This window comes from Salmo salar, chromosome 15 (assembly GCF_965601325.2).
Source record: "Salmo salar chromosome 15, fSalSal1, whole genome shotgun sequence".
Lineage (NCBI taxonomy): Eukaryota > Metazoa > Chordata > Actinopteri > Salmoniformes > Salmonidae > Salmo > Salmo salar.
The window spans coordinates 15,348,675-15,372,804 of record NC_138305.1 but is presented as its reverse complement, the minus strand read 5'-3'; the positions used below and the strand labels follow the sequence as shown (position 1 = coordinate 15,372,804).

The following is a 24,130-nucleotide window of genomic DNA, read 5'->3' as shown; positions in this document are numbered from 1 at the left end:
CCTCCCTCCCTAGTAGTTATTAATCTCCCTCCCTCCCTAGTTATTAATCTCTATCCCTCCCTAGTAGTTATTAATCTCCCTCCCTAGTTATTCAGCTCCTTCACTCCCTCCCTAGTTATTCACCTCCCTCCCTCCCTCCCTAGTTATTCAGCTCCCTCCCTCCCTCCCTAGTTATTCAGCTCCCTCCCACCCTCCCTCGTTATTCATCTCTCCCCCTCCCTAGTTATTCAGCTCCCTCCCTCCCTCCCTAGTTATTCAGCTCCCTCCCTCCCTAGTTATTCAGCTCCCTCCCTCCCTCCCTAGTTACTCAGCTCCCTCCCTAGTTATTCAGCTCCCTCCCTCCCTCCTTCCCTCCCTAGTTATTCAGCTCCCTCCCTACCTCCCTAGTTACGCAACTATCTTCCTCCCTCCCTCCCCAATTGTTCATCTACCTCTCTCCCTCCCTAGTTATTCATATCCCTCTCTTGTTATTCAACTCCCTCCCTCCCTAGTTAGACAACTAGCTCCCTAGTTATTAATATCCTTCCCTCACTAGTTATGCAACTACCTCCTGAGTTATTATTCTCCCTCCCTAGTTATACAACTCCCTTCCACCCGAGGTATTCATCTCACTCCCTCCCACCCTAGTTATTCATCCCCCTCCCTTCATAGTTATTCAACTCCCTCCCTGCCTAGTTATTTCACTCCCACCCCCGTTATTCGTCTCCCCCACTCCCTCGGGATTCATCATCTTCCTCCCTCCCTAGTTATTCATCTCTCTCCCACCCTAGTAGTTATTAATCTCCCTCCCTCCCTAGTAGTTATTAATCTCCCTCCCTAGTTATTCATCTCTCTCCCACCCTAGTAGTTATTAATCTCCCTCCCACCCTAGTAGTTATTAATCTCCCTCCCACCCTAGTAGTTATTAATCTCCCTCCCAAGGTATTCAGCTCCCTCCCTCCCTCCCTCCCTCCCTAGTTATTAATCTCCCTCCCTCCCTAGTAGTTATTAATCTCCCTCCCTCCCTAGTTATTCATCTCTATCCCTCCCTAGTAGTTATTAATCTCCCTCCCTAGTTATTCAGCTCCCTCACTCCCTCCCTAGTTATTCATCTCCCTCCCTAGTTATTATCTCCCTCCCTCCCTAGTTATTCATCTCTCTCCCACCCTAGTAGTTATTAATATCCCTCCCTAGTTATTCACCTCCCTCCCTCCTCCCTAGTTATTCACCTCCCCCTTCCTCCCTAGTTATTCAACTCCCTCCCTCCTCCCTAGTTATTCACCTCCCTCCCTCCTCCCTAGTTATTCAGCTCTCTCCCTCCCAAGTTATTCAGCTCCCTCCCTCCCTCCCTCGTTATTCAGCTCCCTCCCTCCCTCCCTCCCTCCCTCCCTAGTTATTTAACTCCCACCCTCCCTAGTTATTCAGCTCTCTCTCCCTCCCTAGTTATTCATATCCCTCCGTAGTTACTCAACTCCCTCCCTCCCTCCCTCCCTCCCTAGTTATTCAACTCCCTCCCTCCCTAGTTTGACAACTACCTCCCGAGTTATTAATATCCATCCCTCCCAAGTTATTATTCTCCCTCCCTAGTTATACAACTCCCTCCCTTCCTAGTTATTCAACTCACTCCCTGCCTAGATATTGAACTCCCACCCCCGTTATTTGTTATTGAACTCATCCCTCCCTCCTCCCTCGATATTCAGCTCCCTCCCTCCCTCGTTATTCAGCTCCCTCCCTCCCTCACTCTCTCCCTTGTTATTCAGCTCCCTCCCTCCCTTGTTATTCAGCTCCCTCCCTCGTTATTCAGCTCCCTCCCTCTCTCACTCCATCCCTAGTTATTCAGCTCCCTCCCTCCCTAGTTATTCAGCTCCCTCCATCCCTCCCTCCCTCCCTCGTTATTCAGCTCCCTCCCCCTCACTCCCTCTCTAGTTATTCAGCTCCCTCCCTCCCTCGTTATTCAGCTCCCTCCCTCCCTCGTTATTCAGCTCCCTCCCTCCCTAGTTATTCAGCTCCCTCCCCCCATCCCTCCCTCCCTCGTTATTCAGCTCCCTCCCTCCCTCGTTATTCAGCTCACTCCTCTCCCTCCATCGTTATTCAGCTCCCTCCCTCCCTAGTTATTCAGCTCCCTCCCTCCATCCCTCCCTCCCTCCCTCGTTATTCAGCTCCCTCACTCCCTCCCTAGTTATTCAGCTCCCTCCCTCCCTAGTTATTCAGCTCCCCCCTCCCTCGTTATTCAGCTCCCTTCCTCCCTCATTATTCAGCTCCCTCCCTCCCTCATTATTCAGCTCCCTCCATCCCTCGTTATTCAGCTCCATCCCTCCCTCACTAGTTATTCAGCTCCCTCCCTCCCTCCCTCCCTCCCTCCCTCCCTAGTTAGACAACTACCTCCCAAGTTATTATTCTCCCTCCCTAGTTATACAACTCCCTCCCTTCCTAGTTATTCAACTCACTCCCTGCCTAGATATTGAACTCCCACCCCCGTTATTTGTTATTGAACTCCTCCCTCCCTCCTCCCTAGATATTCAGCTGCCTCCCTCCCTCGTTATTCAGCTCCCTCCCTCCCTCACTCCCTCCCTTGTTATTCAGCTCCCTCCCTCCCTTGTTATTCATCTCCCTCCCTCGTTATTCAGCTCCCTCCCACCCTCCCTCCCTCCTTCCCTCCCTCCCTCGTTATTCAGCTCCCTCCCTCCATCCCTCCCTCCCTCCCTCGTTATTCAGCTCCCTCCCCCCTCACTCCCTCTCTAGTTATTCAGCTCCCTCCCTCCCTCGTTATTCAGCACCCTCCCTCCCTCGTTATTCAGCTCCCTCCCTCCCTCCCTCGTTATTCAGCTCCCTCCCACCCTAGTTATTCAGCTCCCTCCCACCCTCCCTCCCTCCTTCCCTCCCTCCCTCGTTATTCAGCTCCCTCCCTCCATCCCTCCCTCCCTCCCTCGTTATTCAGCTCCCTCCCCCCTCACTCCCTCTCTAGTTATTCAGCTCCCTCCCTCCCTAGTTATTCAGCTCCCTCCATCCCTCCCTCCCTCCCTCGTTATTCAGCTCCCTCCCCCTCACTCCCTCTCTAGTTATTCAGCTCCCTCCCTCCCTCGTTATTCAGCTCCCTCCCTCCCTCGTTATTCAGCTCCCTCCCTCCCTAGTTATTCAGCTCCCTCCCCCCATCCCTCCCTCCCTCGTTATTCAGCTCCCTCCCTCCCTCGTTATTCAGCTCACTCCTCTCCCTCCATCGTTATTCAGCTCCCTCCCTCCCTAGTTATTCAGCTCCCTCCCTCCATCCCTCCCTCCCTCCCTCCCTCCCTCGTTATTCAGCTCCCTCACTCCCTCCCTAGTTATTCAGCTCCCTCCCTCCCTAGTTATTCAGCTCCCCCCTCCCTCGTTATTCAGCTCCCTTCCTCCCTCATTATTCAGCTCCCTCCCTCCCTCATTATTCAGCTCCCTCCATCCCTCGTTATTCAGCTCCATCCCTCCCTCACTAGTTATTCAGCTCCCTCCCTCCCTCCCTCCCTCCCTCCCTAGTTAGACAACTACCTCCCAAGTTATTATTCTCCCTCCCTAGTTATACAACTCCCTCCCTTCCTAGTTATTCAACTCACTCCCTGCCTAGATATTGAACTCCCACCCCCGTTATTTGTTATTGAACTCCTCCCTCCCTCCTCCCTAGATATTCAGCTGCCTCCCTCCCTCGTTATTCAGCTCCCTCCCTCCCTCACTCCCTCCCTTGTTATTCAGCTCCCTCCCTCCCTTGTTATTCATCTCCCTCCCTCGTTATTCAGCTCCCTCCCACCCTCCCTCCCTCATTCCCTCCCTCCCTCGTTATTCAGCTCCCTCCCTCCATCCCTCCCTCCCTCCCTCGTTATTCAGCTCCCTCCCCCCTCACTCCCTCTCTAGTTATTCAGCTCCCTCCCTCCCTCGTTATTCAGCACCCTCCCTCCCTCGTTATTCAGCTCCCTCCCTCCCTCCCTCGTTATTCAGCTCCCTCCCACCCTAGTTATTCAGCTCCCTCCCTCCATCCCTCCCTCCCTCGTTATTCAGCTCCCTCCTCCCTCGTTATTCAGCTCCCTCCCTCCCTCCTTCCCTCCCTCCCTCCCTCACTCGTTATTCAGCTCCCTCCCTCCCTAGTTATTCAGCTCCCTCCCTCCATCCCTCCCTCCCTCCCTCCCTCGTTATTCATCTCCCTCACTCCCTCCCTCGTTATTCAGCTCCCTCCCTCCCTAGTTATTCAGCTCCCTCCCTCGTTATTCAGCTCCCTCCCTCCCTCGTTATTCAGCTCCCTCCCTCCCTCCCTCGTTATTCAGCTCCCTCCCTCCCTAGTTATTCAGCTCCCTCCCTCCATCCCTCCCTCGTTATTCAGCTCCCTCCCTCCCTAGTTATTCAGCTCCCTCCCTCCATCCCTCCCTCCCTCCCTCCCTCGTTATTCATCTCCCTCACTCCCTCCCTAGTTATTCAGCTCCCTCCCTCCCTAGTTATTCAGCTCCCTCCCTCGTTATTCAGCTCCCTCCCTCCCTCGTTATTCAGCTCCCTCCCTCCCTCCCTCGTTATTCAGCTCCCTCCCTCCCTAGTTATTCAGCTCCCTCCCTCCATCCCTCCCTCCCTCCCTCCATCCCTCCCTCCCTCCCTCCCTCGTTATTCAGCTCCCTCCCTCCCTAGTTATTCAGCTCCCTCACTCCATCCCTCCCTCCCTCCCTCGTTATTCATCTCCCTCACTCCCTCCCTAGTTATTCAGCTCCCTCCCTCCCTCATTATTCATCTCCCTCCCTTCCTCATTATTCAGCTCCCTCCCTCCCTCGTTATTCAGCTCCATCCCTCCCTCCCTAGTTATTCACCTCCCTCTCTCCCTCCCTAGTATACAGCTCCCTCCTTCCCTCCGTAGTTATTCACCTCCCTCCCAAGTTATTCAGCTCCCTCCCTCCCTAGATATTCAGCTCCCTCCCTCCCTAGTTATTCAGCTCCCTCCCTCCCTCCCTCCCTCCCTCCCTCCCTCCCTCCCTCCCTCGTTATTCAGCTCCCTCACACCCTCCCTAGTTATTCAGCTCCCTCCCTCCCTAGTTATTCAGCTCCCTCCCTCCCTCGTTATTCAGCTCCCGCCCTCCCTCATTATTCAGCTCCCTCCCTCCTTCCCTCCCTAGTTATTCAGCTCCCTCCCTCCCTCCCTCCCTCGTTATTCAGCTCCCTCCCTCCCTCTTTATTCAGCTCCCTCCCTCCCTCCCTCGTTATTCAGCTCCCTCCCTCCCTCCCTAGTTATTCAGCTCCCTCCCTCCCTCCCTAGTTACTCAGCTCCCTCCCTCCCTCGTTATTCAGCTCCCTCCCTCCCTCGTTATTCAGCTCCCTCCCTCTCTCCCTAGTTACTCATCTCCCTCCCTCCCTCCCTAGTTACTCAGCTCCCTCCCTCCCTAGTTATTCAGCTCCCTCCCTCCCTCCCTAGTTATTCATCTCCCTCCTTAGTTACTCAGCTCCCTCCCTCCCTCCCTAATTATTCAGCTCCCTCCTTAGTTACTCAGATCCCTCCCTCCCTCCCTAGTTATTCAGCTCCCTCCCTCCCAAGTTATTCAGCTCCCTCCCTCCCTCGTTATTCAGCTCTCTCCCTCCCTCGTTATTCAGCTCCCTCCCTCCCTCATTATTCACCTCCCTCCCAAGTTATTCAGCTCCCTCCCTCCCTAGATATTCAGCTCCCTCCCTCCCTCGTTATTCAGCTCTCTCCCTCCCTCGTTATTCAGCTCCCTCACTCCCTCATTATTCAGCTCCCTCCCTCCCTCATTATTCAGCTCCCTCCCTCCCTCGTTATTCAGCTCCATCCCTCCCTCCCTAGTTATTCACCTCCCTCTCTCCCTCCCTAGTTTACAGCTCCCTCCTTCCCTCCGTAGTTATTCAGCTCCCTCCCAAGTTATTCAGCTCCCTCCCTCCCTAGATATTCAGCTCCCTCCCTCCCTAGTTATTCAGCTCTCTCCCTCCCTCCCTCCCTCCCTCCCTCCCTCCCTCCCTCCCTCCCTCCCTCGTTATTCAGCTCCCTCACTCCCTCCCTAGTTATTCAGCTCCCTCCCTCCCTAGTTATTCAGCTAACTCCCTCCCTCGTTATTCAGCTCCCGCCCTCCCTCATTATTCAGCTCCCTTCCTCCCTCCCTCCCTCATTATTCATCTCCCTCCATCCCTCGTTATTCAGCTCCCTCCCTCCCTCCCTCGTTATTCAGCTCCCTCCCACCCTCCCTCGTTATTCAGCTCCCTCCCTCCCTCCCTAGTTATTCAGCTCCCTCCCTCCTTCCCTAGTTATTCAGCTCCCTCCCTCCCTCCCTCGTTATTCAGCTCCCTCCCTCCCTCGTTATTCAGCTCCCTCCCTCCCTCGTTATTCAGCTCCCTCCCTCCCTAGTTATTCAGCTCCCTCCCTCCCTCCCTAGTTACTCAGCTCCCTCCTTCCCTCATTATTCAACTCCCTCCCTCCCTTGTTATTCAGCTCCCTCCCTCTCTCCCTAGTTACTCATCTCCCTCCCTCCCTCCCTAGTTACTCAGCTCCCCCCCTCCCTAGTTATTCAGCTCCCTCCCTCCCTCCCTAGTTATTCATCTCCCTCCTTAGTTACTCAGCTCCCTCCCTCCCTCCCTAGTTATTCAGCTCCCTCCCTCCCTCCCTCCCTAATTATTCAGCTCCCTCCTTAGTTACTCAGATCCCTCCCTCCCTCCCTCGTTATTCAGCTCCCTCCCTCCCTCGTTATTCAGCTCCCTCCCTCCCTCCCTCGTTATTCAGCTCCCTCCCTCCCTCCCTCCCTAGTTATTCAGCTCCCTCCCTCCCTCCCTAGTTACTCAGCTCCCTCCCTCCCTCGTTATTCAGCTCCCTCCCTCCCTCGTTATTCAGCTCCCTCCCTCTCTCCCTAGTTACTCATCTCCCTCCCTCCCTCCCTAGTTACTCAGCTCCCTCCCTCCCTAGTTATTCAGCTCCCTCCCTCCCTCCCTAGTTATTCACTTCCCTCCTTAGTTACTCAGCTCCCTCCCTCCCTCGTTATTCAGCTCCCTCCCTCCCTCCCTAATTATTCAGCTCCCTCCTTAGTTACTCAGATCCCTCCCTCCCTCCCTAGTTATTCAGCTCCCTCCCTCCCTCCCTAGTTATTCATCTCCCTCCTTAGTTACTCAGCTCCCTCCCTCCCTCCCTAGTTATTCAGCTCCCTCCCTCCCTCCCTAATTATTCAGCTCCCTCCTTAGTTACTCAGATCCCTCCCTCCCTCCCTAGTTATTCAGCCATCCCTCCCTCCCTAGTTATTCAGCTCCCTCCCTCCCTAGTTAGTCAGCTCCCTCCCTCCCTAGTTATTCAACTCTCTCCCTCCCTCGTTATTCAGCTCCCTCCCTCCCTCTTTATTCAGCTCCCTCCCTCCCTCCCTCGTTATTCAGCTCCCTCCCTCCCTCCCTAGTTATTCAGCTCCCTCCCTCCCTCCCTAGTTACTCAGCTCCCTCCCTCCCTCGTTATTCAGCTCCCTCCCTCCCTCGTTATTCAGCTCCCTCCCTCTCTCCCTAGTTACTCATCTCCCTCCCTCCCTCCCTAGTTACTCAGCTCCCTCCCTCCCTAGTTATTCAGCTCCCTCCCTCCCTCCCTCCCTCCCTAATTATTCAGCTCCCTCCTTAGTTACTCAGATCCCTCCCTCCCTCCCTAGTTATTCAGCTCCCTCCCTCCCAAGTTATTCAGCTCCCTCCCTCCCTCGTTATTCAGCTCTCTCCCTCCCTCGTTATTCAGCTCCCTCCCTCCCTCATTATTCACCTCCCTCCCAAGTTATTCAGCTCCCTCCCTCCCTAGATATTCAGCTCCCTCCCTCCCTCGTTATTCAGCTCTCTCCCTCCCTCGTTATTCAGCTCCCTCCCTCCCTCATTATTCAGCTCCCTCCCTCCCTCATTATTCAGCTCCCTCCCTCCCTCGTTATTCAGCTCCATCCCTCCCTCCCTAGTTATTCACCTCCCTCTCTCCCTCCTTAGTTTACAGCTCCCTTCTTCCCTCCGTAGTTATTCAGCTCCCTCCCAAGTTATTCAGCTCCCTCCCTCCCTAGATATTCAGCTCCCTCCCTCCCTAGTTATTCAGCTCTCTCCCTCCCTCCCTCCCTCCCTCCCTCCCTCCCTCCCTCCCTCCCTCCCTCCCTCCCTCCCTCCCTCCCTCCCTCCCTCCCTCCCTCGTTATTCAGCTCCCTCACTCCCTCCCTAGTTATTCAGCTCCCTCCCTCCCTAGTTATTCAGCTAACTCCCTCCCTCGTTATTCAGCTCCCGCCCTCCCTCATTATTCAGCTCCCTTCCTCCCTCCCTCCCTCATTATTCATCTCCCGCCATCCCTCGTTATTCAGCTCCCTCCCTCCCTCCCTCGTTATTCAGCTCCCTCCCACCCTCCCTCGTTATTCAGCTCCCTCCCTCCCTCCCTAGTTATTCAGCTCCCTCCCTCCCTCCTTCCCTAGTTATTCAGCTCCCTCCCTCCCTCCCTCGTTATTCAGCTCCCTCCCTCCCTCGTTATTCAGCTCCCTCCCTCCCTCGTTATTCAGCTCCCTCCCTCCCTAGTTATTCAGCTCCCTCCCTCCCTCCCTAGTTACTCAGCTCCCTCCTTCCCTCATTATTCAACTCCCTCCCTCCCTTGTTATTCAGCTCCCTCCCTCTCTCCCTAGTTACTCATCTCCCTCCCTCCCTCCCTAGTTACTCAGCTCCCCCCCTCCCTAGTTATTCAGCTCCCTCCCTCCCTCCCTAGTTATTCATCTCCCTCCTTAGTTACTCAGCTCCCTCCCTCCCTCCCTCGTTATTCAGCTCCCTCCCTCCCTCCCTCGTTATTCAGCTCCCTCCCTCCCTCCCTAGTTATTCAGCTCCCTCCCTCCCTCCCTAGTTACTCAGCTCCCTCCCTCCCTCGTTATTCAGCTCCCTCCCTCCCTCGTTATTCAGCTCCCTCCCTCTCTCCCTAGTTACTCATCTCCCTCCCTCCCTCCCTAGTTACTCAGCTCCCTCCCTCCCTAGTTATTCAGCTCCCTCCCTCCCTCCCTAGTTATTCACTTCCCTCCTTAGTTACTCAGCTCCCTCCCTCCCTCGTTATTCAGCTCCCTCCCTCCCTCCCTAGTTATTCATCTCCCTCCTTAGTTACTCAGCTCCCTCCCTCCCTCCCTAGTTATTCAGCTCCCTCCCTCCCTCCCTCCTCCCTAATTATTCAGCTCCCTCCTTAGTTACTCAGATCCCTCCCTCCCTCCCTAGTTATTCAGCCATCCCTCCCTCCCTAGTTATTCAGCTCCCTCCCTCCATAGTTAGTAAGCTCCCTCCCTCCCTAGTTATTCAACTCTCTCCCTCCCTAGTTATTCAGCTCCCTCCTCCCTAGTTATTCAGCTCCCTCCCTCCCTCCCTCCCTCCCTCCCTCCTCCCTCCCTCCCTCCCTCCCTCCCTCCCTCCCTCCCTCCCTCCCTCGTTATTCAGCTCCCTCCCTCACTCCATCCCTAGTTATTCAGTTCCCTCCCTCCCTCCCTCGTTATTCAGCTCCCTCCCTCCCTCCCTCGTTATTCAGCTCCCTCCCTCCCTAGTTATTCAGCTCCCTCCCTCCATCCCTCCCTCCCTCCCTCGTTATTCAGCTCCCTCCCTCACTCATTATTCAGCTCACTCCCTCCCTCGTTATTCAGCTCCCTCCCTCCCTAGTTATTCAGGTCCCTCCATCCCTCCCTCCCTCCCTCGTTATTCAGCTCCCTCACTCCCTCCCTAGTTATTCAGCTCCCTCCCTCCCTAGTTATTCAGCTCCCTCCCTCCCTCGTTATTCAGCTCCCTCCATCACTCGTTATTCAGCTCCCACCCTCCCTCATTATTCAGCTCCCTCCCTCCCTCATTATTCAGCTCCCTCCCTCCCTCGTTATTCAGCTCCCTCCCTCCCTCCCTAGTTATCACCTCCCTCCCTCCCTCCCTAGTTACTCAGCTCCCTCCCTCCCTCCCTAGTTATCACCTCCCTCTCTCCCTCCCTAGTATACAGCTCCCTCCTTCCCTCCCTAGTTATTCACCTCTCTCCCAAGTTATTCAGCTCCCTCCCTCCCTAGTTATTCACCTCCCTGCCAAGTTATTCAGCTCCCTCCCTCCCTCATTATTCAGCTCCCTCCCTCCCTCATTATTCAGCTCCCTCCCTCCCTCGTCATTCAGCTCCCTCCCTCCCTCCCTAGTTATCACCTCCCTCCCTCCCTCCCTAGTTACTCAGCTCCCTCCCTCCCTTCTTAGTTATCACCTCCCTCTCTCCCTCCCTAGTATACAGCTCCCTCCTTCCCTCCCTAGTTATTCACCTCCATCCCAAGTTATTCAGCTCCCTCCCTCCCTAGTTATTCAGCTCCCTCCCTCCCTAGTTATTCACCTCCCTCCCTCCCTCCCTCCCTCCCTCCCTCCCTCCCTCCCTCCCTCCCTCCCTCCCTCCCTCCCTCCCTCGTTATTCAGCTCCCTCACTCCCTCCCTAGTTATTCAGCTCCCTCCCTCCCTAGTTATTCAGCTCCCGCCCTCCCTCATTATTCAGCTCCCTCCCTCCCTCCCTCATTATTCAGCTCCCTCCCTCCCTCGTTATTCAGCTCCATCCCTCCATCCCTAGTTATTCACCTCCATCCCAAGTTATTCAGCTCCCTCCCTCCCTAGTTATTCAGCTCCCTCCCTCCCTAGTTATTCACCTCCCTCCCTCCCTCCCTCCCTCCCTCCCTCCCTCCCTCCCTCCCTCCCTCCCTCCCTCCCTCCCTCCCTCGTTATTCAGCTCCCTCACTCCCTCCCTAGTTATTCAGCTCCCTCCCTCCCTAGTTATTCAGCTCCCGCCCTCCCTCATTATTCAGCTCCCTCCCTCCCTCCCTCATTATTCAGCTCCCTCCCTCCCTCGTTATTCAGCTCCATCCCTCCCTCCCTAGTTATTCAGCTCCCTCCCTCCCTCCCTAGTTACTCAGCTCCCTCCCTCCCTCCCTCCCTCCCTAGTTATTCCCCTCCCTCTCTCCCTCCCTAGTATACAGCTCCCTCCTTCCCTCCCTAGTTATTCACCTCCCACCCTCCCTCCCTAGTTATTGAGCTCCCTCCCTAGTTAATCACCTCCCTCCCAAGTTATTCAGCTCACTCCCTCCTTAGTTATTCATCTCCCACCCTCCCTCCCTAGTTATTGAGCTCCCTCCCTAGTTATTCAGCTCCCTCCCTCCCTAGTTATTCAGCACCCTCCCTCCCTAGTTATTCAGCTCCCTCCCTCCCTCCCTCATTATTCAGCTCCCTCCCTCCCTAGTTATTCACCTCCCTCCCTCATTATTCAGCTCCCTCCCTCCCTAGTTATTCACCTCCCTCCCAAGTTATTCAGCTCCCTCCCTCCCTAGTTATTCAGCTCTCTCCCTCCCTAGTTATTGAGCTCCCTCCCTAGTTATTCAGCTCCCTCCCTCCGCAGTTATTCAGCTCCCTCCCTCCATCCCTCCCTCCCTCCCTCGTTATTCAGCTCCCTCACTCCCTCCCTAGTTATTCATCTCCCACCGTCCATCCCTAGTTATTGAGCTCCCTCCCTAGTTATTGAGCTCCCTCCCTCCCTAGTTATTCAGCTCCCTCCCTCCCTAGTTATTCAGCTCCCTCCTCCCTCCCTCCCTCCCTCCCTCCCTCCCTCCCTCCCTCCCTCCCTCCCTCCCTCCCTCCCTCCCTCCCTCCCTCCCTCCTAGTTATTCAGCTCCCTCCCTCCCTCCCTCCCTCCCTCCCTCCCTCCCTCCCTCCCTCCCTCCCTCCCTCCCTCCCTCCCTCCCTCCCTCATTATTCAGCTCCCTCCCTCCTTAGTTATTCACCTCCCTCCCAAGTTATTCAGCTCCCTCCCTCCCTAGTTATTCAGCTCTCTCCCTCCCTAGTTATTGAGCTCCCTCCCTAGTTATTCAGCTCCCTCCCTCCGCAGTTATTCAGCTCCCTCCCTCCCTAGTTATTCAGCTCCCTCCCTCCCTAGTTACTCAGCTCCCTCCCGCCCTCCCTCATTATTCAGCTCCCTCCCTCCCTCCCTCATTATTCAGCTCCCTCCCTCCCTCGTTATTCAGCTCCATCCCTCCCTCCCTAGTTATTCAGCTCCCTCCCTCCCTCCCTCCCTCCCTAGTTACTCAGCTCCCTCCCTCCCTCCCTCCCTCCCTAGTTATTCCCCTCCCTCTCTCCCTCCCTAGTATACAGCTCCCTCCTTCCCTCCCTAGTTATTCAGCTCCCACCCTCCCTCCCTAGTTATTGAGCTCTCTCCCTAGTTATTCACCTCCCTCCCAAGTTATTCAGCTCCCTCCCTCCCTAGTTATTCATCTCCCACCCTCCCTCCCTAGTTATTGAGCTCCCTCCCTAGTTATTCAGCTCCCTCCCTCCCTAGTTATTCAGCACCCTCCCTCTCTAGTTATTCAGCTCCCTCCCTCCCTCATTATTCAGCTCCCTCCCTCCCTAGTTATTCACCTCCCTCCCAAGTTATTCAGCTCACTCCCTCCCTAGTTATTCAGCTCTCTCCCTCCCTAGTTATTGAGCTCCCTCCCTAGTTATTCAGCTCCCTCCCTCCGCAGTTATTCAGCTCCCTCCCTCCATCCCTCCCTCCCTCCCTCGTTATTCAGCTCCCTCACTCCCTCCCTAGTTATTCAGCTCCCTCCCTCCCTAGTTATTCAGCTCCCTCCCTTGTTATTCAGCTCCCTCCCTCCCTAGTTATTCATCTCCCACCCTCCCTCCCTAGTTATTGAGCTCCCTCCCTAGTTATTCAGCTCCCTCCCTCCCTAGTTATTCAGCTCCCTCCCTCCCTAGTTATTCAGCTCCCTCCCTCCCTAGTTATTCAGCTCCCTCCCTCCCTCCCTCATTATTCAGCTCCCTCCCTCCTTAGTTATTCACCTCCCTCCCAAGTTATTCAGCTCCCTCCCTCCCTAGTTATTCAGCTCTCTCCCTCCCTAGTTATTCAGCTCCCTCCCTCCGCAGTTATTCAGCTCCCTCCCTCCCTAGTTATTCAGCTCCCTCCCTCCCTAGTTACTCAGCTCCCTCCCTCCCTCCCTCATTATTCAGCTCCCTCCCTCCCTCCCTAGTTATTCAGCTCCCTCCCTCCCTTCCTCGTTATTCAGCTCCCTCCCTCCCTCCCTCGTTATTCAGCTCCCTCCCTCCCTCCCTAGTTATTCAGCTCCCTCCCTCCGCAGTTATTCAGCTCCCTCCCTCCTTAGTTATTCAGCTCCCTCCCTCCCTAGTTACTCAGCTCCCTCCCTCCCTCATTATTCAGCTCCCTCCCTCCCTCCCTAGTTATTCAGCTCCCTCCCTCCCTTCCTCGTTATTCAGCTCCCTCCCTCCCTCCCTCGTTATTCAGCTCCCTCCCTCCCTCCCTCGTTATTCAGCTCCCTCCCTCCCTCCCTAGTTATTTAGCTCCCTCCCTCCCTTCTTCCCTAGTTATTCAGCTCCCTCCCTCCCTCGTTATTCAGCTCCCTCCCTCCCTCGTTATTCAGCTCCCTCCCTTCCTCCCTCGTTATTCAGCTCCCTCCCTCCCTCCCTAGTTATTCAGCTCCCTCCCTCCCTCCCTAGTTACTCAGCTCCCTCCCTCCCTCCCTCGTTATTCAGCTCCCTCCCTCCCTCCCTCGTTATTCAGCTCCCTCCCTCCCTAGTTACTCATCTCCCTCCCTCCCTCCCTAGTTACTCAGCTCCCTCCCTCCCTAGTTATTCAGCTCCCTCCCTCCCTCCCTAGTTATTCATCTCCCTCCTTAGTTACTCAGCTCCCTCCCTCCCTCCGTAGTTATTCAGCTCCCTCCCTCCCTCCGTAATTATTCATCTCCCTCCTTAGTTACTCAGATCCCTCCCTCCCTCCCTAGTTATTCAGCCATCCCTCCCTCCCTAGTTATTCATCTCCCTCCCTCCCTAGTTAGTCAGCTCCCTCCCTCCCTAGTTATTCCGCTCCCTCCCTCCCTAGTTATTCAGCTCCCTCCCTCCCTCCTTCTTCCCTCCCTCCCTCCCTCCTTCTTCCCTCCCTCCCTCCCTCCCTCCCTCCCTCCCTCCCTCCCTCCCTCCAGTTATTCAACTCCCTCCCTCCCTAGTTATTCAGCTCTCTCTCCATCCCTAGTTATTCATATCCCTTCGTAGTTACTCAACTATCTTCCTCCCTCCCTCCCCAATTGTTCATCTACCCCTCTCCTTCCCTAGTTATTCATATCCATCTCTTGTTATTCAACTCCCTCCCTCCCTAGTTAGACAACTACCTCCCTAGTTATTAATATCCTTCCCTCCCTAGTTAGACAACTATCTCCCTAGTTATAAATATCCTTCCGTCACTAGTTATGCAACTACCTCCCGAGTTATTATTCTCCCTCTCTAGTTATACAACTCCCTTCCACCCTAGGTATTCATCTCACTCCCTTCCTCCCTAGTTATTCAAATCCCTAGTTGTTCGTCTCCCGCGCTCCCACCCTTGTTATTGATCCAACTCCCTCCCTCCCTCACTCCATCCCTAGTTATTCAGCTCCCTCCCTCCCTAGTTATTCAGCTCCCTCCCTCCATCCCTCCCTCCCTACCTCGTTATTGAGCTCCCTCCCCCCTCACTCCCTCTCTAGTTATTCAGCTCTCTCCCTCCCTCGTTTGTCAGCTCCCTCCCTCCCTCCCTCGTTATTCAGCTCCCTCCCTCCCTCGTTATTCAGCTCCCTCCCTCCCTCGTTATTGAGCTCCCTCCCTCCCTCGTTATTCAGCTCCCTCCCTCCCTAGTTATTCAGCTCCCTCCCTCCATCCCTCCGTCCCTCCATCGTTATTCAGCTCCCTCACTCCCTCCCTAGTTATTCAGCTCCCTCCCTCCCTAGTTATTCAGCTCCCTCCCTCCCTCGTTATTCAGCTCTCTCCCTCCCTCGTTATTCAGCTCCCTCCCTCCCTCGTTATTCAGCTCCATCCCTCCCTCCCTAGTTATTCAGCTCCCTCCCTCCCTCCCTCCCAAGTTATTCAGCTCCCTCCCTCCCTAGTTATTCAGCTCCCTCCCTCCCTCCCTCCCTCCCTCCCTCCCTCCCTCCCTCCCTCCCTCGTTATTCAGCTCCCTCACTCCCTCCCTAGTTATTCAGCTCCCTCCCTCCCTAGTTATTCAGCTCCCGCCCTCCCTCATTATTCAGCTCCCTCCCTCCCTCCCTCATTATTCTGCTCCCTCCCTCCCTCGTTATTCAGCTCCATCCCATCCCTCCCTAGTTATTCAGCTCCCTCCCTCCCTCCCTCGTTACTCAGCTCCCTCCCTCAATCCCTCCCTCCCTAGTTATTTACCTCCCTCTCTCCCTCCCTAGTATACAGCTCCCTCCTTCCCTCCCTAGTTATTCACCTCCCTCCCAAGTTATTCATCTCCGTCCCTCCCTAGTTATTCAGCTCCCACCCTCCCTCCCTAGTTATTGAGCTCCCTCCCTAGTTATTCACCTCCCTCCCAAGTTATTCAGCTCCCTCCCTCCCTAGTTATTCATCTCCCACCCTCCCTCCCTAGTTATTGAGCTCCCTCCCTAGTTATTGCGCTCCCTCCCTCCCTAGTTATTCAGCTCCCTCCCTCCCTAGTTATTCAGCTCCCTCCCTCCCTCCCTAGTTACTCAGCTCCCTCCCTCCCTCCCTCGTTATTCAGCTCCCTCCCTCCCTCCCTAGTTATTCAGCTCCCTCCCTCCCTTCCTCGTTATTCAGCTCCCTCCCTCCCTCCCTCGTTATTCAGCTCCCTCCCTCCCTCCCTCGTTATTCAGCTCCCTCCCTCCCTCCCTAGTTATTCAGCTCCCTCCCTCCCTCCCTCCCTCGTTATTCAGCTCCCTCCCTCCCTCGTTATTCAGCTCCCTCCCTCCCTCCCTCGTTATTCAGCTCCCTCACTCCCTCCCTCGTTATTCAGCTCCCTCCCTCCCTAGTTATTCATCTCCCTCCCTCCCTCCCTCGTTATTCAGCTCCCGCCCTCCCTCATTATTCAGCTCCCTCCCTCCCTCATTATTCAGCTCCCTCCATCCCTCGTTATTCAGCTCCATCCCTCCCTCCCTAGTTATTCAGCTCCCTCCCTCCCTAGTTATTCAGCTCCCGCCCTCCCTCATTATTCAGCTCCCTCCCTCCCTCCCTAGTTACTCAGCTCCCTCCCTCAATCCCTCCCTCCCTAGTTATTTACCTCCCTCTCCCCCTCCCTAGTATACAGCTCCCTCCTTCCCTCCCTAGTTATTCACCTCCCTCCCAAGTTATTCAGCTCCCTCCCTCCCTAGTTATTCAGCTCCCACCCTCCCTCCCTAGTTATTGAGCTCCCTCCCTAGTTATTCACCTCCCTCCCTCCCTAGTTATTCAGCTCCCTCCCTCCCTAGTTATTCAGCTCCCTCCCTCCCTCCCTAGTTACTCAGCTCCCTCCCTCCCTCCCTCGTTATTCAGCTCCCTCCCTCCCTCCCTAGTTATTCAGCTCCCTCCCTTCCTCGTTATTCAGCTCCCTCCCTCCCTCCCTCGTTATTCAGCTCCCTCCCTCCCTCGTTATTCAGCTCCCTCCCTCCCTCCCTAGTTATTCAGCTCCCTCCCTCCCTCCCTCCTTCCCTAGTTATTCAGCTCCCTCCCTCCCTCCCCCGTTATTCAGCTCCCTCCCTCCCTCGTTATTCAGCTCCCTCCCTCCCTCGTTATTCAGCTCACTCCCTCCCTCCCTAGTTATTCAGCTCCCTCCCTCCCTCCCTCCCTAGTTACTCAGCTCCCTCCCTCCCTCCCTCGTTATTCAGCTCCCTCCCTCCTTCCCTCGTTATTCAGCTCCCTCCCTCCCTCCCTAGTTACTCAGCACCCTCCCTCCCTCCCTAGATACTCAGCTCCCTCCCTCCCTAGTTATTCAGCTCCCTCCCTCCCTCCCTAGTTATTCATCTCCCTCCTTAGTTACTCAGCTCCCTCCCTCCCTCCCTAGTTATTCAGCTCCCTCCCTCCCTCCCTAATTATTCAGCTCCCTCCTTAGTTACTCAGATCCCTCCCTCCCTCCCTAGTTATTCAGCTCCCTCCCTCCCTAGTTAGTCAGCTCCCTCCCTCCCTGGTTATTCAACTCCCTCCCTCCCTAGTTATTCAGCTCCCTGCCTCCCTAGTTATTCAGCTCCCTCCCTCCCTCCCTCCCTCCCTCCCTCCCTCCCTCCCTCCTCCCTCCCTCCCTCCCTCCCTCCCTCCCTCCCTCCCTCCCTCCCTCCCTTCCTAGTTATTCAACTCCTCCCTCCCTAGTTATTCAGCTCTCTCTCCATCCCTAGTTATTCATATCCCTCCGTAGTTACTCAACTATCTTCCTCCCTCCCTCCCCAATTGTTCATCTACCCCTCTCCATCCCTAGTTATTCATATCCATCTCTTGTTATTCAACTCCCTCCCTCCCTAGTTAGACAACTATCTCCCTAGTTATAAATATCCTTCCCTCACTAGTTATGCAACTACCTCCCGAGTTATTATTCCCCCTCCCTAGTTATACAACTCCCTTCCACCCTAGGTATTCATCTCACTCCCTTCCTCCCTAGTTATTCAACTCCCTAGTTGTTCGTCTCCCGCGCTCCCACCCTTGTTATTGATCCAACTCCCTCCCCCCCTAGTTATTCAGCTCCCTGCCTCTCTCCCTAGTTATTCAGTTCCCTCCCTCATTATTCAGCTCCCTCCCTCCCTCCCTCCCTCCCTCCCTCCCTCCCTCCCTCCCTCCCTCAATCCCAAGTTACTCACCTCCCTCCCTCCCTCGTTATTCAGCTCCCTCCCTCACTCCCTCGTTATTCAGCTCCCTCCCTCCCTCCCTCGTTATTCAGCTCCCTCCCTCCCTCCCTAGTTATTCAGCTCCCTCCCTCCATCCCTCCCTCCCTCGTTATTCATCTCCCTCCCTCCCTCCCTCGTTATTCAGCTCCCTCCCTCCCTAGTTATTCAGCTCCCTCCCTCCATCCCTCCCTCCCTCCCTCCCTCGTTATTCAGCTCCCTCACTCCGTCCCTAGTTATTCAGCTCCCTCCCTCCCTAGTTATTCAGCTCCCTCCCTCCCTCGTTATTCAGCTCCCTCCCTCCCTCGTTATTCAGCTCCCTCCCTCCCTCATTATTCAGCTCCCTCCCTCATTATTCAGCTCCTCCCTCCCTCGTTATTCAGCTCCATCCCTCCCTCCCTAGTTATTCAGCTCCCTCCCTCCCTCCCTCCCTCCCTCCCTCCCTCCCTCCCTCCCTCCCTCCCTCCCTAGTTACTCAGCTCCCTCCCTCCCTCCCTCCCTCCCTCCCTAGTTATTCACCTCCCTCTCTCCCTCCCTAGTATACAGCTCCCTCCTTCCCTCCCTAGTTAATCACCTCCCTCCCAAGTTATTCAGCTCCCTCCCTCCCTAGTCATTCAGCTCCATCCCTCCCTAGTTATTCAGCTCCCTCCCTCCCTCCGTCCCTCCCTCGTTATTCAGCTCCCTCACCCCCTCCCTTGTTATTCATCTCCCTCCCTCCCTAGTTATTCAGCTCCCTCCCTCCCTCGTTATTCAGCTCCCGCCCTCCCTCATTATTCAGCTCCCTCCCTCCCTCATTATTCAGCTCCCTCCATCCCTAGTTATTCAGCTCCCTCCCTCCCTCCCTCCCTAGTATACAGCTCCCTCCTTCCCTCCCTAGTTATTCACCTCCCTCCCAAGCTTTTCAGCTCCCTCCCTCCCTAGTTATTCATCTCCCACCCTCCCTAGTTATTCAGCTCCCTCCCTCCCTCCCTCATTATTCAGCTCCCTCCCTCCCTAGTTATTGAGCTCCCTCCCTAGTTATTCAGCTCCCTCCCTCCCTAGTTATTCAGCTCCCTCCCTCCCTCCCTCATTATTCAGCTCCCTCCCTCCCTAGTTATTCACCTCCCTCCCAAGTTATTCAGCTCCCTCCCTCCCTAGTTATTCAGCTCTCTCCCTCCCTAGTTATTGAGCTCCCTCCCTAGTTATTCAGCTCCCTCCCTCCGCAGTTATTCAGCTCCCTCCCTCCCTAGTTATTCAGCTCCCTCCCTCCCTAGTTACTCAGCTCCCTCCCTCCCTCCCTCCCTCATTATTCAGCTCCCTCCCTCCCTCCCTAGTTATTCAGCTCCATCCCTCCCTTCCTCGTTATTCAGCTCCCTCCCTCCCACCCTCCCTCGTTATTCAGCTCCCTCCCTCCCTCCCTCGTTATTCAGCTCCCTCTCTCCCTCCCTAGTTATTCAGCTCCCTCCCTCCCTCCTTCCCTAGTTATTCAGCTCCCTCCCTCCCTCGTTATTCAGCTCCCTCCCTCCCTCGTTATTCAGCTCCCTCCCTCCCTCCCTCGTTATTCAGCTCCCTCCCTCCCTCCCTAGTTATTCAGCTCCCTCCCTCCCTCCCTAGTTACTCAGCTCCCTCCCTCCCTAGTTATTCAGCTCCCTCCCTCCCTAGTTATTCACTTCCCTCCTTAGTTACTCAGCTCCCTCCCTCCCTCGTTATTCAGCTCCCTCCCTCCCTCCCTAATTATTCAGCTCCCTCCTTAGTTACTCAGATCCCTCCCTCCCTCCCTAGTTATTCAGCCATTCCTCCCTCCCTAGTTATTCAGCTCCCTCCCTCCCTAGTTAGTCAGCTCCCTCCCTCCCTAGTTATTCAACTCCCTCCCTAGTTATTCAGCTCCCTCCCTCCCTAGTTATTCAGCTCCCTCCCTCCCTCCCTCCCTTCCTAGTTATTCAACTCCCTCCCTCCCTAGTTATTCAGCTCTCTCTCCATCCCTAGTTATTCATATCCCTCCGTAGTTACTCAACTATCTTCCTCCCTCCCTCCCCAATTGTTCATCTACCCCTCTCCTTCCCTAGTTATTCATATCCATCTCTTGTTATTCAACTCCCTCCCTCCCTAGTTAGACAACTATCTCCCTAGTTATAAATATCCTAGTTTTTCAGCTCCCTCCCTCCATCCCTCCCTCCCTCCCTCGTTATTCAGCTCCCTCACTCCCTCCCTAGTTATTCAGCTCCCTCCCTCCCTAGTTATTCAGCTCCCTCCCTCCCTCGTTATTCAGCTCCCTCCCTCCCTCATTATTCAGCTCCCTCCCTCCCTCATTATTCAGCTCCCTCCCTCCCTCATCATTCAGCTCCCTCCCTCCTTCCCTCCCTCGTTATTCAGCTCCATCCCTCCCTCCCTAGTTATTCAGCTCCCTCCCTCCCTCCCTCCCTCCCTCCCTCCCTCCCTCCCTCCCTCCCTCCCTCCCTCCCTAGTTACTCATCTCCCTATCTCCCTCCCTAGTATACAGCTCCCTCCTTCCCTCCCTAGTTATTCACCTCCCTCCCAAGTTATTCAGCTCCCTCCCTCCCTAGTTATTCTGCTCCCTCCCTCCCTAGTTATTCAGCTCCCTCCCTCCCTCCCTCCCTCCCTCCCTCCCTCCCTCCCTCCCTCCCTCCCTCCCTCCCTCACTTCAGGATATATTTTCTTAACCAAATATCTAAATGATCCATAGTATGACCATCTTAAAACAATTCAATATGTCAGCATAGCACCCCCCCCCCCCCCCCCCCCCCCCACTTCAGGAGTGGTTAGGGTTAGGTATGGTGGTCTGAGGGGTTAGGGTTAGGACTCAGGAGTGGTTAGGTATGGGGGTCTGAAAGGTTAGGGTTAGGACTCAGGCTTTGGGGGTGGTTAGAGTTAGGTATGGGGGTCTGAAAGGTTAGGGTTAGGACTCAGGCTTTGGGGGTGGTTAGGGTTAGGTATGGGGGTCTGAGGGGTTAAAGTTAGGACTCGGGTCTCAGGAGTGGTTAGGGTTAGGTATGGGGGTCTGAGGGGTTAGGATTAGGACTCAGGAGTGGTTAGGGTTAGGTATGGGGGTCTGAGGGGTTAGGATTAGGACTCAGGAGTGGTTAGGTATGGGGGTCTGAGGGGTTAGGATTAGGACTCAGCAGTGGTTAGGGTTAGGTATGGGGTCTGAGGGGTTACGTTTAGGACTCAGGTCTCAGGAGTGGTTAGGTATTGGGGTCTGAGAGGTTACGGTTAGGACTCAGGAGTGGTTAGGGTTAGGTATGGGGGTCTGAGGGGTTAGGATTAGGACTCGGGTCTCAGGAGTGGTTAGGTATTGGGGTCTGAGAGGTTACGGTTAGGACTCAGGAGTGGTTAGGGTTATGTATGGGTGGCCTGAGGGGTTAGGATTAGGACTCAGGTCTCAGGAATGGTTAGGTATGGGGGCCAGAGGGGTTAGAGTTAGGACTCAGGTCTCAGGAGTGGTTAGGGTTAGGTATGGGGGTTTGAGGGGTTAGGGTTAGGATTCAGGCTTTGGGGGTGGTTAGGGTTAGGTATGGGGTCTGAGGGGTTAGGGTTAGGACTCAGGCATTGGGGGTGGTTAGGGTTAGGTATGGGGGTTTGAGGGGTTAGGGTTAGGATTCAGGCTTTGGGGGTGGTTAGGGTTAGGTATGGGGGTCTGAAAGGTTAGGGTTAGGATTCAGGCTTTGGGGGTGGTTAGGGTTAGGTATGGGGTCTGAGGGGTTAGGGTTAGGACTCAGGCTTTGGGGGTGGTTTGGGTTAGGTATGGGGGTCTGAAAGGTTAGGGTTAGGATTCAGGCTTTGGGGGTGGTTAGGGTTAGGTATGGAGTCTGAGGGGTTAGGGTTAGGACTCAGGCTTTGGGGGTGGTTAGGGTTAGGTATGGGGGTCTGAAAGGTTAGGGTTAGGACTCAGGCTTTGGGGGTGGTTAGGGTTAGGTATGGGGGTCTGAGGGGTTAGAGTTAGGACTCAGGCTTTGGGGGTGGTTAGGGTTAGGTATGGGGGTCTGAGGGGTTAGAGTTAGGACTCGGGTCATATAATTGACATATAATTGATAGTCAGGGTTAATGTTAAGGTCAGGGTTAGAGTTGTATCTCACCGTGACAGGGTCCTGGCTTGCAGGGTCTGTGGGCCTCAGGTCTCTCTCCATTACACTGATCTCCAATACGACACGTCACTAAGCGCCTCTCCATCCCCTCACCACATGTCACTGAGCACTGAAACACAACACACATATAAATTACATAGTTATCAGTCACACTGCAATCTAGACACAACATTTAGTTATCAGTCACACTGCAATCCAGACACAACATTTAGTTATCAGTCACACTGCAATCCAGACACAACATTTAGTTATCAGTCACACTGCAATCTAGACACAACATTTAGTTATCAGTCACACTGCAATCTAGACACAACATTTAGTTATCAGTCACACTGCAATCTAGACACAACATTTAGTTATCAGTCACACTGCAATCCAGACACAACACTTACTGTAGTTATCAGTCACACAATAACTACAGCAAAACACCTAACACTCAACACATCAAGCCTCAGGCCCTACATACTATACCTCTGACTAGGCCCCAGTCCTCACAAAGTATCCCTTAATACCTCTGACTAGGCCCCAGTCCTCACAAAGTATCCCTCCATACCTCTGACTAGACCCCAGTCATAACTAAGTATCCCTCCATACCTCAATGGCTAAATTGAAATGGAAACCCTGTCACTGACATGTGACAAGGAAATAGGCACCAGAACATTTGGAGTGGCGATACAGCGCTTTTGTAGGGAGCTCCATAGTTAGGGACGTAGTGGTTGTTACAGGGAGCTCCATAGTTAGGGACGTAGTGGTTGTTAGAGGGAGCTCCATAGTTAGAGATCTGGTGGTCAGGTAACCAAGGACCCACTGCTTCCCTGGAGCCTGTCTTAGTGACATAGCTCACCAGCTCTCTACTGTGATGGAGAAGCACCCGAATGCTCGCACAGTAGTCATTCATGTTGTTACAAACTACATCAATCTTCATAAATCGGAGCAATTAAAAGATGACTTCAGAGTGCTCATAGGCAGGCTGAAGGAAACAGGCAAGCGTGTTCTCATTTCCTGGCCTCTACCAAGAACAGGTCAGGAATGTAATGCTTTAGTCCTCTCCTCTGGCTACACTACTGGCTTAAATCCTTCTGTTCCTCCATGGATTTGGAGGGTTCAATTACTATTTTTGACCTGTTTCAGGAAGCTAGATGTCGCACGTCCATACTTCACAGGAGAGGCATTTGGACATATATTTTTTTTTAATCAAAATATGTTTTGGGGCAGAAATGCCTTCTAGAACAAGTAAACATTCATGTGCATTAATAACAAATGAATGTCATCTGTAAATACAAATAAAATAGTTAAATGATGAGCCTAGTTGGTTCAGTCACGGAAAAAGTCAGCAACCTTCCTGCTAGCCATGATTGGCTGAGATAATGAGTGGGCTGGACATGTCTAGAGATGAGTTTGGATTGATCTGCCATGTCGCTAGCTAGCTGACGCACCTTCTTCACGACTATGTGTGTGTGTGGACTATTTTAAGTTCTTAGTGATTTGGACACCAAGGAACTTACAGCTCTCGACCTGCTGGGGTCTCGACCTGGTTGGGACATGCTCGCCCAACCATTTCCTGTAATCCACAGTCAGCTCCTTGGTCTTACTGACGTTGAGGGAGAGGTTGTTGTTCCGGCATCATACTGCCAGGTCACTGACCTCTTCCCTGTAGGCTGTCATCGTCACTAGTGATCAGGCCTACCACCGTCGTGTAGCCATCAAACCTGATGATGGTGTTGGAGTCGTACGCGGCCACGCAGTCGTGGGTGAACAGAGAGTACAAGAGTGGACTAAGTACACACCCCTGTGGCGCCACCTTGTTAGAGGGTCAGCATGGCGGAGGTGATGTTGCCTACCCTCACAACCTGGGGTCAGTCCATCAGGAAGTTTAGGATCCAGTTGCAGAGGGAGGTGTTCAGTCCAAGGGTCCTAAGTTTGGTGACGACCTTGGAGGGGACAATGGTTCTGAACGCTGAGCTGTAGTCAATGTACAGAATTCTCACATAGGTGAGGGCAGTGTGGAGAGCAATTGGAGGGACTCTGGCATCATTACTGAGAAAAATGATGTAAGTGATGCTTTAAATCAGAATTTTATCTCGGCAGGCTTTTTATTTGAAATAAATGGTGCTTTAATTGACCATAGTCAGCCAGTTGACTGCTTGCCCCATCTCTCAGCCTATAGTTGATGCAATGGAAGTTCCATCAACTTCTAGTGAATCTTTGTTTTCATTTCAACAACTTTCTACTTGTGATATGCTTTTTTATGTAAAAAAGGTTGCTTGATCCTTTCATGCTGCAGCTTTCTGCTCCTCTGGTTTATTTATAGACATTTCCAGGGCCTTCGACACTGCTGACAATCACATTCTCATTCAAGGGTTGACTGAAATAGGCCTGGATCCGGCTTCTTGCAAGTGGTTTGAGAATTGTCTGTCAGGCAGGACAGAATGTGTGATTTCTGATGGTGTTATGTCTAGTTTCCTGGATATTATGAAAGGT

At 54.2% G+C, this 24,130-nt stretch overlaps 1 protein-coding gene across 1 annotated transcript in view; it reads right to left on the bottom strand.

Moving 5' to 3' along the window:
* Positions 1–24,130, bottom strand: part of adamts3 (ADAM metallopeptidase with thrombospondin type 1 motif, 3) — a 435,600-nt gene that overhangs the window by 5,489 nt on the left and 405,981 nt on the right. Inside the window, exon 21 of the mRNA XM_045695469.2 lies at positions 21,641–21,758. Within this exon, the coding sequence (XP_045551425.1) occupies positions 21,641–21,758 (118 nt within the window). The remainder of the gene's footprint in view (positions 1–21,640; positions 21,759–24,130) is intronic.